Source organism: Myotis lucifugus, unplaced genomic scaffold (genome assembly GCF_000147115.1).
Source record: "Myotis lucifugus unplaced genomic scaffold, Myoluc2.0 scaffold_7, whole genome shotgun sequence".
Taxonomy (NCBI): domain Eukaryota; kingdom Metazoa; phylum Chordata; class Mammalia; order Chiroptera; family Vespertilionidae; genus Myotis; species Myotis lucifugus.
Window position 1 is genome coordinate 19,764,417 of NW_005871055.1, and position 13,354 is coordinate 19,777,770.

Below are 13,354 nucleotides of genomic sequence, written 5' to 3' on the forward strand. Positions count from 1 at the left end.
ACCCAGATGAAAGCTTCTCTTGCTAGAGCAGCTGGAAATGTGCCCATCTACTGACACGGTACATGAATGGAGAATGATCATTTATGGCCTGAATTCAAAAGCCTGGAAACTGAGCCATCTCTGATTCATCCAGTTTTCCGCACATAACATGTGCGTAATAAATGTTTTCAGATGATGATAAACCCTGTATCTCTCTAAAACAAGTGGGATTGTTTTCCCCTCTCAGGTATGATGCTTGCATTGTTAATTTAAATGACAAAATGAAAAATGTATAAGACAACCAACCCTTACAATCAGTTCCCACATGACAATGTTAATTATAAAAAAATATATATTTTATTGATTTTTTTACAGAGAGGAAGGGAGAGAGATAGAGAGTTAGAAACATCGATGAGAGAGAAACATCGATCAGCTGCCTCCTGCACGCCCCCCAGTGGGGATGTGCCTCGAACCTGGGACCCTTGAGTCCGCAGGCCGACGCTCTATCCACTGAGCCAAACCGGTTCGGCACAATGTTAATTATATAAACTGTTGGCCACACAGCTGCTAGCAACTGCATGGAAATTTTCTGCCTCAGTTGGACAAAATGATAGTGAAATAGAAAATATAGAGAGCAGAAGTAAATTCCAGCCTCATTCTTCAAACAAAGGGTTAAGCAAGGAGCTTTATGTCCCCAATAAGCAACCTGGAGAGAAAATCAGATATGGCAGGGCTTCTCAACCATTCTAATTTAATCTCAACCACTAAGCATGAACAAAATCCTAAATCTGAGTTTAATAAATTCAAAGGATAAAGAGGAATTTCTATACCAGGTATACTCTTCAAAGTATATACTTCAAAAGGGAGAATGTTCTATGAAAGAGGGCCCTTTCTGTGCTATATCCAGTGGTTGTTCCTACAAATGGAGACCTAGCTAGGTAATATTTACACACACACACACACACACACACACACAGACACACACACACAGAGAGAGAGAATCACCCTACTACTCCCTCCACTCAAACATAGACATTTAGCAGATTAAAGTAGTTTACTAATAACTACTGTACTTTAAAATGCCAAATTAGACTGTGGCCAAGAAGAAAACCATACTGAAAACACTTGAACAGAACTGAAATAAAATTATTGGGTTTTCTATCTGGAAAGAGCCTCTTTATTTTCTTTCATTTTTCCAAAGCCCAGGAAGGATAACAGACTAATCTAAGATAACACAGCTACTTAGTGAAGGAGCTGGTGCCAAACCCCGGGCCTCATCAAATAATCCAAATAAGCCAAACCCGATGCCAAGGGCATCAGTGGAGAATGACAATACAACCTGAAAATGGTGAGACAGGCTCCAAAGGGACTAGGGACTGATTCCACAGCCCCCACTTTAGACAGTGCTGTGTGAACACAACCTGGGAGGAAGCTTGAACAGAGGAGCTTCCATGTTGGTTACAGTTTAAACTTATGGAACTTGGAAGTCTCATTTTAAAACACTTAATAAAAGAAGCCAAATTCAAGAGTCTAGTATTGGATGTCCAAAGACTCCAAGAAGCCTTTGCTTATTAAAATATTCAGTGAGCACCATCATAAAACCTCCCAAGCGCCTGTATTCCTCCCCACCTTGCTTGTGAAATCAAACAATGAAAGGCCTTCCATTTCCTCCACTGTATCTTCCCCCTCCTCCCCTTCTCACTCCTTTTAGTCTTGCCTTAGTTTTTCTGGAAAAGACAAACATTACAGGTTGTAAAGGGATAAAAACAGTAGTTCTTCCATTCCCCTTCCTTAGCATGGAGAAGCTAACACTGTTTTCAGTAACTTTTTAATTCTGATCTCCAAACTTGGTCATCTTCTCCATCATTACACAGGAAGCTAAAAATTAAAGTCAGGTAGTGATGAAAAACAAGGTGCTCCATGTGAGTTTCATTCACAAAAGCATGTCTCATATGGACCCATGTCCTTTTCCATGGACCCTAATCCACTCTGGAACACCATTCTATGCTGTAAAGCAACTCCTGACAATGGGCCACCCCTCCAACAATGGCACTTTTCCTTCTCCTTCCAATGGAAGGCTGATGATCAATGATGATGTCTAATAAAGCTTGTTAAACTCAGGAAGCTTACAAGTCAGTGCAGGTAAGGTCTTTGTAATTCAGGACAAAAAAGTAAGGAATTAAAAAGTGAAGCAGCAACTGTTTATTCTTCTCAGAGATAAGGTTTAAACAGGTTCATAGAGAAAGTAAAAGCCCTGAGTTCTACCTAAGAGAAACTATAGCCATAACAACTAACCCGCCATTGCTCACCTCCTGTTCTACCTCTGCCTGGTTATTACTTAGAGACAAGAGTGCTATTATGAGAGAGCTATTTGCTGGCACCTGTGCTGTTCTGCACCAAGGTGCATACAGATTTGAAGCAAGGAGCTTGCTTATTTCCTTACCCTCTGCTTCCGCAGGCTTCCTGGGCTGGTGGGTGATGGACTTGGTGACTTGCCAGACCGTGGAGTGGAGAGCTGACTACCCGGGGTCCCATTAACTAGAAGTACAAAGAATCACAGATGGGAAAATGGCATGTTAAAAAAGTTTCATGACAAAATAAACTTCTCTGAGAAATAATTATAGAGGAACATTTGCTAAAATTCCAGATACCTTTTTATCTGTGGTCCTGAGAAAAAGCTTCAGCAGTAGGTTACATAAAATTTTTTAAATGTTTTTTCACACCTTTCCTGATGAATTTATTAATGATGTCTTTGACTGTGCAGATAGAGATTTGGGGAATGTGATTAAAGCCCTGGGGCATTTTCAATGGGATTCATCCTTAATTCGTTAGCTTCCAGTAGGAGTAAATATTAGCACAGCTCTCAGGTGATATTCACAGTACTTGTTAAACTAAATCACTATATTTTTATAGCTAACAATTCACTTCTAGAAGTTCCTGCATCCATTTCTGCCCTGCACATCTCCCTCACCTAAACACTTGAAGGACCTGCTTTTAAACAAGACAAAGTAATTGGCACAGACACTTGAGAACTCCTCACTGATCGTCCTTACCACTGTTGAAAAATAAAAGCTGATTTCTAATAGATTTAAATCACTGGAATTTTACCTGATTATTAAGACTTTCATGCAACATTATCACTAAACGAAACCAAAGCCACAGAACTCAAGTTAACAATTATTTTTCTCTAAGTAACATTACAAAACACTTAAAGATATTACTTTACAAAGATATATAAGGACAACATTTTTACATGTATCACATCCACAGGCAGGGAAGCAGAAGTAGCAATGAGACACACACATTCTTAAGACTGCATAACAAACATTTTCTAAAAGGGAGAGCAATGATGCATTTAACTTACCTTCTATGAGTTCTAACATGGACACAGTCTTACTGTTTGACCTGACAATAGTAAGAGGCAAAGTTCCTTCTCAGCACTAAGCCAAGCACCCGCAGAAATGTGAGGCAGTTGGGTTAGTTAAGGATGGCTAAGGCTGCTGCTCCCAGAGCAGATGGAATGAGATGCAGGATTCATCAGCAGATGCCTTTTCTGCATAAGGCTGACGTCTTCCAAGCAGCAGTGGGAGGTGCAGGTTCTGTCTCAGGCTGTATCAAAGGTGTCAATTAAGCCTCATGCCAACTAGGGAGCCACTGCAACATCCTCCCAGACACCACTAACTCCCTGAAGGCCGGAAGCTGGAGCCCTTTTTCAGTACTTTGCACTGAATCATAATAAAGTGCCTCCAGGGAAGCAAGAGACCCAGTGACTCATCTGAAAATCAAAATGACAGCAACTCTTCTAAAGCCTGTTGACTACCCAGTACTAAGTATATCCTTAAAAATTTAGAGGTATGATGTTTATTGATTTTTCATACACAATGTTTGCACAAAATCTTTGGGTCCATGAAAGTGGGAGGTTGTTTGTCTTCTCCAAAGACCTTTAAAAAATGTCATATAGCCTACATTGCACTAATTTGTTTTGCTTTTGAAATGCATTTGGTGATTTAAAAAATACAACTTCTTTTTCTTTTTTTGGCAGCTTAAAGTAGAGAGCACTGAGCATGCTTTAATTTGCTTGCTTTCTACAGTCCATCCTTACTGGGCTTGATGCTCAGGCCTCTTTTCACTGGACTTCCCAGCCAGTGGCCTCTATGGGAAGGGCTCCTAAAGAGGCAAGAACTAAAGAGCTGTGGGCAACTAATAAACCAGTAAGCAAAATATCCCTAGGAGTTGATGGAAAAACATGTTTTATGAATGCAATATTTTCTTTGCCCGCTTCTCCACTTTATGCCTTTTTGTTGTACCAAAAGGCTAAACAGATTGGGGAAAAAATGAGCAAATGGGGAAGCAAACATAGTATTGACATATTAAAATTTTGAGACGCTAATCTTATAAAGCCAATTAGGGAAGGGGGAGTGGATTCTTAGGAAATCAGCCTTAGGAATACATTGTTTAAAAAAGAAAAAGAAAACAATAAAAAACTTTCACCTCAGTTTATTGAAGAACTTATTTTCAATGGAACATTTAAATTATATACATATATATAATTTAAATGTTATATATATATATATGCATGTGTATATAAACACACATACATACAGATACACAAATATATATGCATATATGTGATCTCATTTCACTCTCACAATAACTTTGTGAGACAGGTAGTATCATTTTACAGATGAGGAAACTGAGGTATAAAGTGATACGTGGAGTGTTCAGATGAATGGCAGTGAGAGAGGCCCTGGCCTCTCTTCCTGAAATTTCAACAAGTTCATCAACTATAATTCAGCAAAGAATTCCTTGCTCAACACAGAGGCATGCCTGAGAGACTCTGGCACTGAAACATCTACAGATGGGCAACCATGAACAAACGGAGAGACAAAGAGAGAGGAAAGCACAGATGGTCAGCAGACACAGCCCTGCAGCTGGAAGCTTGAGGCTTGGCCTGGAAAGGGGAGGAAGCCAGTAGTAGAAGGTACTTTTTCAGCTGGGAGGACAGAGAGCTGCAGGGAGTAGTCCAGCAGGGTGAGCAGTGAGCTGAGCAAACAGTGACTGAGCCAGCAGAGGCCTGATAAAGCACAGGGTTCTGCCCTGCAGCTCTCTAATGTCAGTTGGGGCACTGGTGTTTCAGACAAAAAAACATAACCACAGAGCCCTGCAACCAGTTGGACTCCCAAAACTCGACTCCCCTTGGCCTTGGAGTTGGGTTGAGGAGCGTATTACCTGTAACCAAGAGCTATTGCAGTAAAACCACTGTTTCCCTCTGTGACTGATCCCCAAGTTGGGTGCTTGGGCAGTACTCCACAGAATTCAGGGGTCACCATTACCATGAGGGCAAAACAAACTGCACCCCCAAGAATCAAGGCTGTACTTATGGGAGCACTGAAGGTAAAGACTGGGAGATCACAGAGGTAAAACATACTATAATTCAGTGCCATCTACTATAAAATAGTAGAAAGACCTTTTCAGAGGAAGCTGCTTTGAGTCACTAATATACAGATATAAATGCCTAGGCAAAGGAGAATAGCAAATACCATGAATAACCACAGTAGTGAGAATGATCCAAAAGAAAATGAAAAAATCCCCAGAAAATAGGCAGGAACGCATGGAAATATATGATATAAATGACAGAGATTTCAAGATTGCAGTTCTGAAAATACTCAATGAGATGTGAGAAAACATACACAGGCAACTCAATGCACTCAGAAAACAAATCAATGAACAAAATAAGTATTTTACCAAAGAGATTGAAACTTTTAAAAAGAACCAATATGGAAATCTGGAAATGAAGCATGCAGTTAAGTAGATTAATAGTAAACTATTGAGCATAGAAAACAGAGCAAACCAGATGGAGGAAAGAATTGGTGATATCAATGATAGGAATCTAGAAATGATGCAGAGGGAAGAGAGAGACCTCAGCATAGATAAAATGAATGCGCCCTATGAGAACTATCTGACTCCATCAGAAAAAACTATATTAGAATAATAGTTATTCCAGAAGAGCAAGAGAGGGAATAAGGAAAAGAGAGCCCATTCAAACAAATAGCTAAGGAGAATGTCCCAAACCTATGGGAAGAACTAGATCCATGAATTCAAGAAGGAAACAGAACACCTAGTCACCTCAATCCAAAGAGGCCCTGTCCAAGGCACTTGGTATTAAAAATGTCAAAAATTAATGACAGAGAAAAAATTCTCAAAGCAGCCAGGGAAAAGAAGAATGTGACCTACAAAGGAAAACCCATCAGAATTTCAACTGACCTCTCAGCAGAAACTCTACAAGCCAAAAGAGAGTGGAACCAAATATTCAAACATCTGAAAGAAAGAAATTACCAGCATGAATAATATAGCCAGTAAAATTATCCTTTAAAGATGGAGGAGAATAAAGATATCCCCAGACATACAGAAGCTGAGGAATTTTATCACCAAAAAAACTTCCATTGCAGGAAATACTCACAGGTGTCATTCTACCTAAAACAAAGATAACAGCCCTAACCGGTTTGTCTCAGTGGATAGAGCATTGGCTTGAGGACTGAAAGGTCCCAGGTTCAATTTTGGTCAGGGGCATATACCTTGGTTGCAGGCACATCCCCAGTAGCGGGTGTGCAGGAGGCAGCTGATCAATGTTTCTCTCTCATCGATGTTTCTAACTCTCTATCCCTCTCCTTTCCTTTCTGTAAAAAGTCAATAAAATATATTTTAAAAAATAAAATATAAAAAAATAAAACAAAGATAATAAAGTCACAGCACTACACAAGTAAGATCAACAAAAACTTACAGCATAAACAGGGATAATTTGTAACAACAAAAACCTAAGAGGGGAGGGTGGAAAGGTCTGAACTGGCAAAGGAGGATGAAGATAAGAAACACTCAAAAGAAAAAAAAACTATGGTATATGTGCAAGTTTATTTTATATAAACCTAATGGTAACCAAATAATCCCCAAACATGGACACATAGCTTTAAAAAAGAGGAAAGAAGTATGGAATACCACCAAACAAAAACAACAGACAGAAACACAAAGGAAAAGAACCAATGGAGGCACAGATCTACAAGGAAAAAATAAATAAATAAAATGGCTATAAGAAATCCTCATGCATCAGTAATTACCCTTAATTTAAATGGCCTGAATTCACCAATAAAGAGGCACAGCATACCAGAGTGGAAAAGAAAAAACCCCACCTATATGATACATCTAAGCTGCAAAGACAAAAGTAGATTCAAAATAAAAAGGTGGCAAATTATTTTCCAAGCAAATAACATCCACAGAAAAGCAGGTGTAGCCATATTTATACCTGACAGAATAGATTTCAAGACAATGAAGATAACAAGAAAAAAAGATGGACACTTTATAATGATAAAGGGGACACTACATCAAGAAAACATAAGACTACTTTTCTTTTATATTTATTTTTTATTTTTTTTCTTTATTGATTAAGGTATTACATATGAGTCCTTATCCTCCCATTGCCCCCCCCCCCACTCATGCCCTCACCCCATTGGTGTCTGTGTCCATTGGTTAGGCTTATATGCATGCATACAAGCCCTTTGGTTGATATCTCTCCCTTACCCCCAGCCTCCCCTACCTTCCCTCTGAGGTTTGATGGTCTGATCAATGCCTCTCTGTCTCTGGATCTGTTTTTGTTCATCAGTTTATGTTGTTCATTATATTTCATAAATGAATGATATCATGTGATATTTATCTTTCTCTGACTGACTTATTTTGCTTAGCATAATGCTCTCCAGTTCCATCCATGCTGTTGCAAATTGTAAGAGTTCTTACTTTTTTACAGCAGTATAGTATTCCATTGTGTAGATGTACCACAGTTATTTATTTATTTATTTATTTATTTATTTATTTATTTATTTTTAATAAATAACTTAAAATTCAACGTTTTATTAATTTTTGTGTTAAGTTATTTATTGTTTAAAATATTACATATAGTATTATATGTCTCCATTTCCCCCCATTGACCTCTCCCCGCCACCTCCACCTCCCAGCACATACCCAAAACCCCTAGTGTCTGTGTCCATTGGTTATGTTTATATGCATGCGTGATCTATTAACTTCCCCCCATCCCCTGCCTTCTGAAGTTTGACAGTTTGTTCAATGCTTCACAGACTCTGGATCTTTTTTTGATCATCAGTTTATGTTGTTCATTATATTCTACAAATAAGTGAGGTCATGTGATATTTATCTTTCTCTGACTGGCTTATTTCACTTAGCATAATGGTCTCCATGTCCATCCATGATGTTGTGAATCATAAGAGTTCTCACTTTCTTACAGCAGCATAGTATTCCATTGTGTAGATGTGCCACAGTTTTTTAATCCAGTCATCTGCTGATGGGCACTTAGGCTGTTTCCAAACCTTAGCAATTAAAAATTGTGCTGCTATGAACATAGCGGTGCATATGTCCTTTCTGATGGATATTTCTGATTTCTTGGGATATATTCCTAGAAGTGCGATTACTGGGTTAAATGGAAGTTTCATTTTTTAATTTTTTGAGGAAATCCATACTGTTTTCCAGAGTGGCTGCACCAGTCTGCATTCCCACCAGCAATGCAAAAGGGTTCCTTTTTCTCCACATCCTCGTCAGCACTTGTCATTTGTCAATTTGTTGATGATAGCCATTCTGACAGGTGTGAAATGGTACCTCATTGTCATTTTGATTTGCATCTCTAGGATGATTAGTGACATTGAACACGTTTTTATATGTCTCTTCACCTTCTATATGTCCTCTTTTAAAAAGTGTCTATTTAGGCCCTTTGCCCATTTTTTGATTGGATTGTTTATCTTCCTTTTGTTAAGTTGTATGAGTTCTCTGTAAATTTTGGAGATTAAACCCTTATCTGAGATAGCATTGGTAAATATGTTCTCCCATGCAGTGGGCTTTCTTGTTGTTTTGCTGATGGTTTCTTTTGCTGTGCAGAAGCTTTTTATTTTGATGTAGTCCCATTTGTTTATTTTCTCCTTAGTTTCCATTGCCCAAGGAGCTGTATCAGTAAAGATATTGCTACGACATTTGTCTGATATTTTGCTGCCTATGGATTCTTCTAAGATTAAATGGTTTCCCTTCTTACATTTAAGTCCTTTATCCATTTTGAATTTATTTTTGTGTATGGTGTAAGTTGGTGGTCTACTTTCATTTTTTTTTGGCATGTCCCTGTCCAATTTACCCAACACCATTTATTGAAGAGACTGTCTTGACTGTATTGTATGCTCTTGCCTCCTTTGTCAAATATCAATTGAGTAAACTGGTTTGGGGTGACTGCCTGATTCTCTATCCTCTTCAATTGGTCCATGTGTCTGTTTTTGCACCAGTAACCATGCTGTTTTGAGAACAGTGGCTTTGTATTATAACTGGGTGTCTGTTATTGTGATCCCTCCAACTTTGATCTTTTTTTTTTCTCAAGATTGCTGTGCTTATTCGGGGTCATTTTTTATGATATATATACTTTTGGAGTGTCTGTTCTAGGCATTGTTATTTTAATAGGGATTGCATTGAATCTATAGATTGTTCTGGGTGGTATGTACATTTTGATAATGATGATTCTACTAATCCATGAACATGGTATATCCTTCCACTTGTTTATGTCTTCCTCTATCTCTTTTTTCAATTTCCTGTAGTTTTCAGAGTACAGGACTTTTATATCCTTAGTCAACTTTATTCCTAGGTATCTTAATGTTTTTGGTGCAATGGTGAATGGGATGGTTTTTTAGTTTCTCTTTCTGTGAGTTCATTTTTGGTGTATAAAAAGGCCATAGATTTCTGGGTGTTAATTTTGTATCCTGTTACCTTGCCAAATTCATTTATTAAATCAATTAGTTTTTTTTGGTGGAGACTTTAGGGTTTTCTATGTACAATATCCTGTCATCTGCGAATAATGACAGTTTTATTTCTTTTCCAATTCGGATATATTTTATTTCTTGTCTGATCCCTATGGCTAGTACTTCCAGTACTATGTCAAACAGGAGTGGTGAAAGTGGGCATCCCTGGCTTGGTCCTGTTCTTAGGGGAATTGGTTTTAGATTTGCCCATTGAGTATGATGTTGGCTGTAGGTTTGTCATATAAGGCTTTTATTATGTTGAGGTATAATCCCTCTATTCCCACTTTGCTGAGAGTTTTTATCAAGAAAGGGTGTTGAATTTTGTCAAATGCTTTTTCGGCATTGATTGATATGATTATGTGATATTTGTCTCTCAATTTGTTTATGTGATGTATCGCATTTATTGATTTTCGCATATTGTTCTAGCCTTGTATCCCCGGAATAAATCCCACTTCATCATGGTGTACTAGTATGATCTTTCTAATGTAATGCTGGATCTGATTTGCTAGAATTTGTTGAGATTTTTAGCCGCCATGTTCATCAAGGATATTAGCTTGTAATTCTCTTTCTTTGTAGTGTCTTTATCTGGTTTTAGGATTAGCGCAATGGTGGTTTCATAGAAAGAGCTTAGAAGTGTTCCTTCCTCTTGAATTTTTTGGAATTGTCTGAGGAGGATAGGTTTTAGTTCTTTGAATGTTTGGTAAAACTCCTTTATGAAGCCATAGGACCAGACCTTTGGTTTGCTGGAAGTTTTTGATCACTGCTTCAATTTCCTCCATAGTTATTGGCTTATTCAGATTTTTTTATTTTTCCTGATTTAGTTTTGGAAGATTCTATTTTTTGTGTAAATATGTTCATTTTTTCTAGGTTGTCCTGTTTGTTGGACTAGAGTTTTTCATAGCATTTTTTTTTTCACAATCCATTGTGTTTCTGTGGGGTCAGTTGTTATTTCACCTCTTTCATATCTGATTTTGTTTGTTTGGGTCTTCTCTCTTTACTTCTTGGTGATCCTGACTAGAGGTTCATCAATCTTGTTTATCCTTTCAAAGAACCAGCTCTTGGTTTTATTGACCTTTTGTACTGTTTTTTTTTGGTCTCCATGTCATTTATTTCCACTCTGATCTTTATTATTTCCTTCCTTCTGCTTACTCTGGACTTTTCTTGTTGCTCTCTTTCTAATTCTTTAAATTATAGGGTTAGGTAGTTTATTTCCAGTTTTTCTGTTGTTTGTTTGTTTGTTTTTTTAGGTAGCCTGTAGTGCTATGAACTTTTCTTTCAGGACTGCTTTCACTGTGTCCCATAGATTTTGCATTGTTGTGTTTTCATTGTCATTTGTTTCCAGGCTGTTTTTATTTCTTCTTTAACTCTTCAGTAACCCAATCATTGTTTAATAGCATGCTATTTAGCTTCCAAGTATTTGATTTTTTAATTGTTTTTATTGTAGTTGTTTTCTAATTTTATACCATTTCAGTCTTTGTGAATTTGAAGAGACTTTGCCTGTGTCCCAATATGTGGTCTATCTTTGAAAATGTCTTGTGAGCAATTGAGAAGAAAGTATATTCTGTAGCTTTGGAATGAAATGTTCTAAAGATGTCAATTAGTTCCATCTGATCTAGTGAGTCATTTAGGATTGCTGTTTCTTTGTTGATTTTTTGCCTAGAAGATTTATCCAGTGATGTCAATGGGGTATTATAGACCCTTATTATGATTGTATTGCTGTCTATCTCTCCCTTGATAGCTTCCAGAAGTTTTTTTTGTTTGTTTGTTTTTTGTTTTGTTTTGTTTTGTTTTATGTATTTGGTTGCTCCTGTGTTGGGTGCATATATGTTTACCAGAGTTATATCCTGTTGTATCAATCCCTTTAGTATTATGAAGTGGCCTTACTTATCTCTAGTTATGGCCTTCACTTTGAGGCCTATTTTGTCAGATATAAGTATTGCTCCCACAGTTTTTTATTAATTTCCAGCCTTTCACTTTCTGTCTGTGTGAGTCCTGTGTTCTGAGGTGGGTCTCTTGTAGACAGCAGATATATGGATCATGTTTTCTTATCAATTCAGCCACCCAATGTCTTTTGATTGGAGCATTTAATCCATTTATGTTTAAGGTTATTATTGATAAGTACTTGTTTGTAGCATTTTTATTCTTTATGTCTGTGTTCTTTTTTTCCCTTTCTATTTCTTCTTTTTACCACAGTCCCTTTAGCATTTCTTGCATCGCTGGCTTGGTAGTTTTACACTCCCTTATTCTGTTTTTGTCTGCAAAGCTCCTGATTTCCCCTTCAATTTTGAATGATAGCCTTACTGGATAGAGTATTCTTGGATTCAGTCCCTTGCTTTTCATCACTTTTTATATTTCATTCTATTCCCTTCTGGTCTGATGTGTTTCTGTTGAGAAGTCATTTGATAATCTAATGGGAGATACCTTGTAGGTAACGTTCTGTCTCTCTCTTGAAGCCCTTAAGATTCTCTCTTTGTCATTAATGTTTGCCATTGTAATTGCAATGTATCTTGGTGTGGATCTTTTAGGATTCATCTTGTTTGGGACTCTGTGCTTGTGTGACTTTTTCTTCCCCAAATCCAAGAAGTTTTCTGTCATTATTTCTTCAAAAAGATTTTCTAATCCTTTCTCCTCTTCTTGTCCTTCTGGCACACCTATTATATGGATGTTGCTTCATTTCATGTTGTCCTAAAGCTCCCTTAAGCTCTCCTCCTGCTTTCTAATATTTTTTCTCCAATTGCTGTTCTGATTGGGTGTTTTTTACAACCCTGTCTTCTAACTCACTGATTTGGTCCTTTGCTTCTTCTAGTCTAGTGTTGAAACCCTCCATTGTGTTCCTTATTGTAGCTATATCATTCTTCATTTCCTCTTGCTTCTTACATATGTTGTTGATTTTCTCATCCAGCTGTTTTAGGAACTGTATGACCCTTACTCTGAATTTTTTCTCTGACATATTGATTGCCTCCACTTTATTTAGTTCCTTTTCTGGCAATTCCTCCTTTACTTTTTTTTCTTTGTACCCCATTTTTGGTGTCTATTTATGGCCCTGGGCTTTCTGCTTGGGGTAAGAGAGGTTGAAGCCCTTAGCAGTCCAATGGTCAGGGATTCGCTAGCCCGGGGGCTGGGTATGCCTTGAGTTTCACACCTTTATTGTCTCTGCTCTGAGTTGTACCCCCTTCTTCCATGGTTCTGGTCCCTCAGTTGTCCATTTCTCAGGGTTGGTGAGGGCATGTGCCCAGTTCCTCTGGTGTGTGACTCCCTGTGAGTGCCCAGAGCCCTCTGGCATGCAGTTCACTGTGTGGCCCCAGCACCCAAGGCAGGATGGTGCCCTAGGTCCTTCTGGCAGTGCACTTGCAGTGTGGTCCTGTGACCTGTGGCTAGGCACACGAGGTTGCACCAGCAGCTCTGACCTGGGCCGGGGATAGGGTGTGTGCTAGTTGACTGCTCTGTCTGTGCTGGGAGCTGGGCATGCACTGGCCAGAGGCTCTGTTTGGACTGGGTCCAGAGTGCACACCAGGCAATTCTGTCTCTGCTGGGGATGCAGT

At 38.3% G+C, this 13,354-nt stretch overlaps 1 protein-coding gene across 2 annotated transcripts in view; it reads right to left on the reverse strand.

Annotated features, from left to right (window-relative positions):
- LOC102440557 (serine/threonine-protein kinase DCLK1) overlaps window positions 1-13,354 on the reverse strand; it is a 518,233-nt gene that overhangs the window by 112,995 nt on the left and 391,884 nt on the right. Inside the window, exons 1-2 of one of the 2 annotated variants that reach the window (XM_006083625.3) lie at window positions 3,344-3,721; window positions 2,423-2,517 (exon numbers count right to left, since the gene is read on the reverse strand). In XM_006083625.3, coding sequence (XP_006083687.1) covers window positions 2,423-2,517; window positions 3,344-3,362 — 114 coding nt within the window. In that variant the 5' untranslated portion in view covers window positions 3,363-3,721. Of the gene's footprint in view, window positions 1-2,422; window positions 2,518-3,343; window positions 3,722-13,354 lie in introns of those variants that run through there. The other variant, XM_006083624.3, reaches the window with a different exon arrangement.